At 45.4% G+C, this 10,225-nt stretch overlaps 1 protein-coding gene across 1 annotated transcript in view; it reads left to right on the plus strand.

Annotated features, from left to right (window-relative positions):
- The window catches only part of LOC144770345 (histo-blood group ABO system transferase 1-like), a 530,416-nt gene extending 520,613 nt beyond the window's left edge, over positions 1–9,803 (plus strand). The window contains exon 9 of the mRNA XM_078654804.1: positions 8,441–9,803. Within this exon, the coding sequence (XP_078510930.1) occupies positions 8,441–9,107 (667 nt within the window). The 3' untranslated portion in view covers positions 9,108–9,803. The remainder of the gene's footprint in view (positions 1–8,440) is intronic.
- Positions 9,804–10,225: the final 422 nt, after the last annotated feature.

A 10,225-nucleotide genomic window follows, 5' to 3' on the forward strand; every position in this document is an offset into this window, starting at 1 on the left:
TGAGGTCATATATGTGAATCAATATCGTCAGTAAACATACACATATGGGGGTATCGTTTCTGCCCTGTTAGTAGATGGTGTGTAGGAAGCTGAACCTGTGTGTTGAGAAAATCTAAAAAAACTCATGCTCGTGATAAAAAGAAACTCGTGCTCCTGATAGAAAAAATAATATAAACGGCATGGCGTGCTTGAACCGGCCTATAGCAGGTAGATAAGGTTAATGGGGTTATGCCCCAGTGACAAGTCAAGTTACGGAGCACTCGCGAAGAAAACGCGTGCGCTTCAGTGACGCTCACATCTTACTCCGGTAAAATGCTTAGGGTCTGTAAGTATGTGCAAAAGTTTGACCCAAAGGTAAAGCAGCCGAAGCTGATAGTGTTTAAAGCGGGCTTACCGCAGCGTTTTCTGCTCCTTCACTCCGTCTTGGAACCGGAAGTGAGGGGCGCGACCTCTGCAGTAGTTTTAGCATGCCGGAGCCTGGCGCGTTGCTAGGTAACGCCGTGTTTACTGCTTCCGCACCACCTTTCAATACCCGTGCCTTATCCCATATCTATTGTGTATTTTCGACCTCACAGGATTTTAACCCCGTCCGCGGACACAGTAAACACGCCTCTGAGTGTCTCGTATCTCATGTATACATTTTAAAACATGGATATAAGTAGAATAATATTAAAATGATCTCTAAACCACTCGCATCACCTATACATACTCAGCCGTGTAGAATATCAGGGTCTACCTGTTAAACAAAACTGCCAAATGGCGGCCACCCCCTGTTTCCAAGAGAGTGATTAAAGTGCTCCCTCATATTCCCGGAACCATTCTCATAGACAGAATTATACCCCGGAATATAAGTCTGCCCCTCGTGTCCGGACACTCACTGGAGATCCCATAAATTAACTTTGTAACTAAGCATTCACCACGCCATCTCACAACGGATCTTACTTTCCTTCTTTTTTTTCTTCAAAATGCATGGGGACTGCACCTCCGGTTTAGAAACATGGGTAGGAAGGAGCACATTTAAATGCATCCCCCTCCATCACACGTGACCACCTGAATGTCAATCGCATATTTTTCAATATGTATCAAAAAAGTTGGTGCCCACATACGTAAAATGGGAACGCCAACTTTAAGTGGTTACAAATCCTATACAGCTAACTTTTATGTGGAGTAATATTCTGCAAGATCATGAAAGTTTTTTAAAAGTTCCTTCTCCTTTCCTGGGCAATGAAGAGATCACTGCAGGTCAACCCAGCAAACAGCACACTGGCAGAGGGGCAGTCCAAACTCCTGCAGCTTCCTTGGTTCTTCTCCTTAGCAAAGGCTCGTCTTGTTTTCCCGGAAGTGATCTAAAGTCTGGGGGTATGGGCCCCAATATCTATACTAGCACATCCTTTGTCTCTGAAGACAGATATTGTCTGTACCTTGTCCAAACCAGTTCTGTGCAGTCTTGGAGCACTTTGTTTACAAGACTCCTTCTCTTCTTTGTCAGGATGGGCCAGGGTCCTCAATGTTGGTGAAGCCAACATTGTGGAAGGCCGGCACAGCCCTATTCAGACCCAGGTGCTACTCCTCCTCCCACTCTACATGCAGATGTGTCTGTTCAGCCCTGTGCTGACTCTCCCTGTCCCCTGGAGCCTCCACAGCCCCTGTCACTCACAAACCAGACAGAGAATACACAACCTAGCAGAGGCAGGCTTGGATGGTTAGGCGAGAAAATACCTACTTTCTAAAAGTGCTATTTTCAAATACAGAATGTTAAAACCAACGTCACTAAAAGATGTATTTTATCATTCTGAGTTCAGGCATACTAAAGTCGAATTTCTACCATGGTCCCTGGGTCAGGTAGGATTTTAAGATGTTATAATCAAACTGCCCATTCTGGCCTATGGGGACAGGTAGCCTTGCAATAGTGAAAAACGAAAATGGCTGTAATTCACTGTCAGGACATGCTACACACATCAGGGCATGTCCTAACCTTTACATACAATGCACCTGCCATTGGGCCTACATTAGGGGTGACTAATATGTAGAAAAGGGAAGGTTTAGGGACTGGTAAGTGGGTGCACTTACCACGTCGACATTGTAGTACTAGACTGCAAACAGGCTATGCAATGGCAGGCCTGAGACACACTTTACAGGCTGCTTCTGTAGGTGGCACAACCAGTGCTGCAAGCCCACCAGCAACATTTGATTTACAGGCCCTGGGCACACATGGTGCACTGCACTAGGGTCTGACAAGTAAAGCAAACAACCCAATCATGGAGTCACTAATCAATACATTAATTTAACATAGGGAGCACTTGCACTGTGGCACTGAATAGCAGCGGCACAGTGCCCAAAGCATCTAAACCAGCAAACAGATCAAAAACAGAGGAGGCAATCATTAAAAAAATGAAAGGGAGACTCACGCCAATGATACCAGGTCTAACAATGTTTTTATGTCTTAGCTTTGTCTTTGCATTCCTCTGTCTTTTTGTGTACGTGTATTATAGATTATACCATTGATAAACCGGGAGATATCAAGAATCCTGAAGAAGGTGGTCTCTACGGTGTGTTACCCTTCGGAAATGCATAATGCTTTTTGTATGTAGACACTAGATTACTTGGATAACTGCCATTTAATGAAACAAGTTTATGAAAAATATCTTAACTGTGATGGATAATCCCGAAGTTACTGGTGACTCTATACAATTAAATGAATTATATCTGTCTACTGTCTTCTCCCGCTTGTATGTATTATGTTTTGAAATTGTAGAAAAAGTTTTTTTATTCTGGTCACATATGTGGATTTACAAAATATGCAAAGATTTTCTAAATATTTTTAACATGATTGTCTTAATTTAGGCATAGATGCATCAAGCGAATTTGCGCTCGCAATCACAGCGAAACAGCGATTGCGATTGCAAAATCCACCCGCAATGCATCAAGTGGAAAAGCAACAATTAGCGAATTCGCAAAACTAAGAACCGCAAAAGCCGTAGAAACCCCCACTGCGATTCCTTAAAAGCAAATCTCCACATATTCTGCAAATTAATTAGCAAATTCGCATTCAAATTGCGAATTAGCAAACAAATCACTATCCACATGCATCAGCAATCGCAAATAGCGAAAACACCATAATTCGCTGAATAAGAGTCGCAATTTAAGGAGAGGCTAAACCAGGTGGTAACCATGAAGTCAAAGGGGAAAAAAAAATCTTTGGCAATAACAAACAGGTGTTTGCTAAATCAAACACACTTAAGGAGACTCATTAGGAGCATGAGGAAAGTCACAATGGCAGGTCTATACATCGTGGCAAGGTGGCTGAGGCTCCAGGCTGCAGCCCAGAACAGACACAGGATCCATGAATGCATCTACCGGCTGCGGATTACACTACTGGGACAGACAGAAGATGAGATCTACTCCAAATACAGGCTCAAAGGGGCAATGATCCTGCAGATCATCACAGACCTTGAGCCCCTGATGCAGCACCCAACACGGAGGACCAGTGTCGTGCCCACCCACGTCCAGGTCCTGTGCTGCCTGCACCTCCTGGCCTCCGGCAGCTTCCAGGGGATAGTCGCAGTTGCAGGGGGTGTATCCCAGAGTACACTTTCACGCTGCGTACAGAGTTTCCTGGACGCCATGCTGAGCCGGATTCATCACAACATCACCTTCTCAACAACCCAACAGGACTTAATGCAAACTAAACAGGACTTCTATCAAACTGCCCATTTCCCCCATGTAATTGGCTGCATCGACTGCACCCACATACACTTCTGTCCACCCGCAGAGACCGAATACATGTACCGGAACCGCAAGTCATATCACTCCGTCAACATTCAGGTGGTCTGCAATGTGAAGACCATCATTACAGACATTGTGGCACAATACCCAGGGAGCACGCATGATTCATTTATCTTCCGGCACAGCGGCATACACACCCGCTTGGTCAGGAGTGAATTTGGCGAGGGACATCTCCTAGGGAAGTACACAGGCCCACATACAGTATGTTAAGACCATGTTGTAACATACATACAGGCACTGACCCTCTGCTCCTCCCTTTAGGTGACAGCGCCTACGGCCTCCGTGAGTACCTCCTCACCCCATACCTCAACCCAGCAACACCACAGGAACGGAGGTACAATGGTGCATATATACACACCAGAAATGTGATTGAGCGAACATTTGGCATGTTAAAGAGTAGATTCCGCATCCTCCACAAGACTGGTGGGGCCCTCAAATACCGACCCGAGATCTGCTGCCGCATTGTGGCCGTGTGCGCCATGCTGCACAACATTGCCACCAAGCGGAGGATACCTGTTGAGGTGTCTGGTAGTGAGTCGGAGGGGAACGACCTGCCACCTGCACATGTGCATCATGCACACGGGGAGAATCCTGCTGAAGGTCACAGGCGCCGTGTGCACATCACACAGAACTATTTCTAGTGCATCCATACCCCTCACACAAGACTGCACTCATGCAAGCCACATCAATGATTGACATGAGGATGATTTGTTTTCAAAATAAATCTTTTGTTTATTTCACAAAGTCTCAATGTGCTTCCATCAGCAACAACTAAGGGTACGGCTTTTAAACATCCTAGGTCATGTGACCTGAGCTGGTGTGCATTGTTGCCTCACCACAGCACAGCACAGCCTGAAATGTAATGAAACTAGCACCTCCTGCCGCGCGCACCCTGTCGCCTCTCACCCACCCCATTAGGCTGGTTCTGTCGGGATGCAGTGTTGGGCTGGGCACTGCGCCTCCTGTCTGTTTGCCCCGGCACAGACAGGCTGCTGAGGCTAGATGCCTCTTCGCTGGCATCATCCTCCCCCCCTTGAATTGCTATGGTCTGCCGCCCTTTGGTGCTCCACAGCGTTGGTGACCTGCTGCAGGGCCCTTGCTACATCAGCACAGCATTGGACCATCTGGATTTGCATGGCCAATGAACTTCGTGAGAGCTGGGATGTGGCGTTCCCGATCAGGTGATTGGAACGGGTGTAGGCTGACAGCCATGTGAGCAGCTGCCAGTGGCGTCTGTGGGTGACGTCCTGCTGCGCTACCATCAGCTGGTTGCTCTCCTTCACCGCTGTGGTCAGTTCCTGCGCACTCTCTGTGAGGAGACTGATGTTGCGTGCTGTTTTGTATAGCTGCAGCTGCATTGCTGCCATGTGCTGCGCCTGTTTGCAGTGCATATGCAGCATCTGAGCCTCAATGCCCAGGCCCATGTTGTGTGCATGTTGCTCCATGGCTGCTGTGGTGGGCACGGAGCGCTGCCTTGACCTGCTGTGGGCGTGGGCCCGCACACTTGCTGTTATTCGTGTCTCCCTCCTGGGTTGGGGGTGGGGTCTGCTCCACTTCCATATGTGCCGAGACATGATGTTGTGCTCCGTATGTAGCTGCAGGGGTGGCCCTGGGTATCGGTGCAGGTGCAGGCTGCCTCTCCCCCGCCATCTCTTCAGGTGTCTCCGCGATGTGGAGGATGTCACTGTTGGACTTGTCAGTATCCGCAGCACCTGTGATGTGGAAGAGTGCATGATTACTGGTATGATTCAGGCACCTGGGATGTTGCAACATGCACGCAGGCTTGCTATTGGTTAATGTCTGCATTCCCTGGCTGGCTTTAGGGGTCTGTGTATCTTGACTATTCTGGCTGTGTGTGGCTATCAAGGCACATTTACACACTACAGATTCCACAATGCATTTGGATGTTTGTGAGGAGCAGGGACTGGAATACTGTGGTCACAAATATGGATTGCACTGGGGGCATGGGCATTGTTAGGGTACGGGGTCACAGTAGGGGGTCGCAGTAGCATGCCTCTTACCTTGAGTTTGGTGTGTGGTGCGGGAGGTGTCCAGTTGGGTAACACCCACGCAGGCTTCAGGGTGTATAGTGTCCTCCACTAGTCCTCCATGGGGGTGTTTTCAGGGACTGTGGAGGGTCCCCCTCCCGTACTCCTTGTCTCCCCCTGTCTATCAGCTAGGGCCTCGGAGGTCGTACCACCTCTTTTTTAAATCATTGATGGACCTGTGGGTGACTCCCACCGCATTCACCTTTGCCTTGATGTGCACCCAGATGCGCCTCTTGGATGCCTCAGGCACTTTCCGGGACAGCTTCCCGAACAGTTGATCGTGGTCCCTGCTCACTCCTTCAATCAGGTACTCAAGTTCTTTTTCACTGAACTTGAGTTTGCACTTGCGGGGTTTTGCACTTGGTCCTGCAACTTCCTGGGACATTGTGGTTTGATTTCTACTCCTGTATGGGCACTGCAGGGTGTGGCTCCTGGAGGTCAGTGCTCTGCCGCCTCCTGTATCCAGCTCTGTGGGCTGAATGAAGCAAGGAGCAGGCTAGTTCCTGGTAGTGATGTCATCATTGCGCTACAAATGCGACTTCCCGTTGCGATTTCGGTATTTGCGAAATCGGTAATTGCGGATTCGCAATTAGGGGGTTGGAAACGTCCGACTCTGCGATTTTGTAGGGATTTTTGCAAAGTCGCATTTGGCGATTGCGGGCGGGTGCGATTCGCAGATTTTTTGCGATTTGGATGATGCATCCCATTCTGCTATTTCTAAATAGCGATTCGTTATTTTTCGCTATTTAGGATTCGCAGAATAGATGCCTGATGCATCTATGCCTTAGTTGGTTTTATCATATGAAATACATTTTTGACATATATATTTTGAGATTCGATACATTTATGTTCTGATGATGCGGGTTGTACAAATTTATGGTGTGATTGAGGCCAAAAGAGGATACTTGTTTTTTTACTTATGTCTGTTTGGTGCTCTACCTCATTTGGTGTTAAGAGCCCCTCTCATTTGTTGAGACCACCCACAGAGTGGGCCTGGAATTATGGCTTCTGGCCTAGAGTATGTAGTCTAACAGCAGCAGTTTGAACCCTGCTGCACAGATCTGTCAAGCAGGTCAGTGATTATTTTAAAATAATAAAGTCACTCCTAAGCACACCTTGCTGCCCACAAAGTAAGATGCATACAATTTAGGAGTGGTACATGTGTGACATTATAAATTGCATGTTCTCCTAGTGGCTGGGCCCAAAATTACATTGTCACTTGTCAGACTTTAACTGGCACATAAGAAACATAAAAGTATAGATTATACACTTTAATCTGTAAGTTTTGTGTATTTACAAAATATGCAAAGATTTTCTATTTTTTTTAACATGATTATGTATTAATTTAGTTGTTTTTATCATATGAAATACATTTTTGACATATATATTTTGAGATTCTATACATTTATGTTCTGATAATGCAGGTTGCACAAATTGTATGGTTGTAATTGTATGGTGTGATTGAGGCCAAAAGAGGATACTTGTTTTTTGACCCACTCTGTTGGTGGAATAATGGGGCTGAAGTCCACATGTGGCATTTAACTTCCAGGCCATGGGTTAATTTCCTATACCGTATACTAGGGACTTATAGGCAATTTAAAACCGTCATTTAGAGATAAGCCAATTTATGTTTAAAGGGGAGCACAATCTCTCTACTCCTGTTTAACAGGGTGAAGTGTGCACAGAGCTCTAAATCCAGCAAAAATAGGTTTCAGAAAATAGTGAATAATCTGTAGTCATCATGCATGGTAAGGCAAATGCCCTACTCCAGCACTATACTGTAGGTGAATCACTTGTGCTGTTTTGAATCTCTTAGTGCAGTTGATGAATAAGTAACTTGTAGAAGACCATTGAGTGATCAGGCATCATGTTCATTTACTTAGAGACTAGAACACCCCACATTCTATAGAGTCACTTTGCAACTTTTACTGTAGATGAGCTGGATGCTTTAGTAGCATCCATAGCCAGCTCCATACATGTGCACTTTTGTGCATTATCCAACCCCATAGCTAGTGGAGCAGTGCCTTTGCTGTCTTAGGGCCAATTACGAGGCTAGTGGTCCTCCGACCACCAGACTTGTGGTGGGGTGGCAGTGGTGGTCTTCTGACTGCCATATAACCACCTTGCTGGTTGTGCCGCCTTGGGACCCCCGACGGCCCAGAGGCATCAATATAATTGGCGGGACCACCGCGGTCCCACCAAGTGTATTACGACTTTCCGCACCGCCACTGATTTCATGGAGGTCTTTCTTCCAATAAAAACAGTGGTGGTGAGAAAAGATTACACGCCTCACTCCATGTGGATGCACCCAGGGGAGCACAACATGTGGCCTTCTGTGTGCAGTACATGCCGTGCTGGAACTTCCTTTGATGTTCCCATTGCAGTGCCTATTTTATAAGCACCGCCATCGGAACGGCAAAGGAAACACTAGCCAATGACTAAAAAAGTCATTATCCGTCAAACTCATAATCAAGCCCTTCATATTTTCTGTCAATGTCATTGTTAATGGTATTCAGTGTGATGGCCAAACTGAAAATAGAAGAATACTTTGGAGCATGCCACTCTCTGTTTCTGTGTCTAACACGCTTGTAACTCTTTTTTTTCAGCTATTGGAAGCTACTAAAAAGATTCTTGGAATCTGCAGATAAGTTCTTCATGGTGGGACACAAGGTCATTTACTATGTTTACACAGATCAGCCTGAGAAAGTGGAGTGCGTCACAAAACATACCGATCGGAAGTGTAAAGTTTGCAAAACGTCATCATATGACTCTCGGATTCGAGTTTTCATGAAGAGGATGGAAATTTTACAACTCGACATCAAGTCGAAGGTCATCGATGTGCAATATTTAGTTTGTGCCGATGTAGACCTGGTCTTTCATAATGACGTGGGAGTGGAAATTCTTGGTGAACTTGTAGCCACAGTGCACCCAGATTATTACAAAAATGGACGAGATGGCCTTGTGTACGAGAGGAGGGAATCTTCCCAAGCCTATATTCCAGGAAATGAAGGAGATTTCTATTATCAGGCTAATTTCTTTGCCGGCACAGTACAGGAAATGTATCGTCTGGCAAAAAAATGTGACGATGCCATTAAAACTGATGACTCCAAAGGTATCATTGCAGTTAATCATGATGAAAGTCATTTTAATAAATATTTGTTATACCATAAGCCTACAAAGCTTCTCTCTCCAGAATATATATGGCGACGGGACCTCCCTGTGAAACCAGAAATAAAAACAATAAGAATTATTCACGGAGATAAAAACTTATAAAGACTTTGTTTCGCCCAAAATAAAATCATTTTATGGAGTCAAACAGGCAAAGTAACCAGTTCAAAAATATTTTTGTCTGATCAAAAGCAACTAAAAATGTAGCTTTCAGAATGCTCTACATATACTTTCTTTACTAGGGCTATGACGGGAAGTATGGCACAATCCAATATTCAATAGTGGCGATTTGTTCATTGTGGAGAGAAACAAACCTCCGTTTAACAAACCCTGATCCTGACTCCAAATTATGAACACATTACAAGTAACTTGGTCAAGGACACGTAAAATGGAGGTAAACTGCTACAGCACAGCCAGCAAACAGCAATAAGGTTCAGGCAAGGAACAACTTGGATCGCTAAGACATTTACTGTAAACTGTGTCAATGCTCCTGTGTCAATGCACCACAATCCACTATAGATAATGACATACCAGTTGGACCAGTACGATAGAAAATTTATGTAACCATATGGAGTGAGGAGTGTACCAACACCGGACACAGCATGAGCTACGTGACAATATCTGAAGCATTTATCTTCGAACCACTGGAACTGCTTTATCTCTCAGGACCTGGAGATGCTTGTTATGAGTATATTAGTTACTTCACATCAAGGTAAAGGCTAGCATTCCCAGGAAGTTGCTAGAGTGCTGACAGATCGGCATATGCCATAGGAACAAGTAAACTTACTAGTAGTAAAATTACACACATGGTTTGTGAATACCAAAAAGTAGTAAAGTGATGAAAGTTACATGGATTACCTCAATTCCCCAGATATTCATAAATCAGTATCATATGAGAGGGGCCCTCTTAAATTGAGTCTTCTACCGAATCTAATAGAGGCACTCCAGTCTTCCTAATAGATTCTCACCCATCTATTTTTATGTGGCACACTTCATCATCGAGTCCTCACCCGGTGCACATGTCTAAACCAGGTGGCCTCAATCCTTCTCTTGGGTGAAACACTTGGATACGATTGGGGAGTTGAATCTCAGGACTGGGAACAGATTAAAATGTCTGCAGGTGTCCTTCAGAGAACTTGATTTCATGGGCACCTTTGGCATGTTTAGAATGTTCAGGAGTTACGGGTCACAAATAGGTAGTCAGCATGCCCTCTGATGCAAGT

Source organism: Lissotriton helveticus, chromosome 7 (assembly GCF_964261635.1).
Source record: "Lissotriton helveticus chromosome 7, aLisHel1.1, whole genome shotgun sequence".
In the NCBI taxonomy this organism is placed as follows: domain Eukaryota; kingdom Metazoa; phylum Chordata; class Amphibia; order Caudata; family Salamandridae; genus Lissotriton; species Lissotriton helveticus.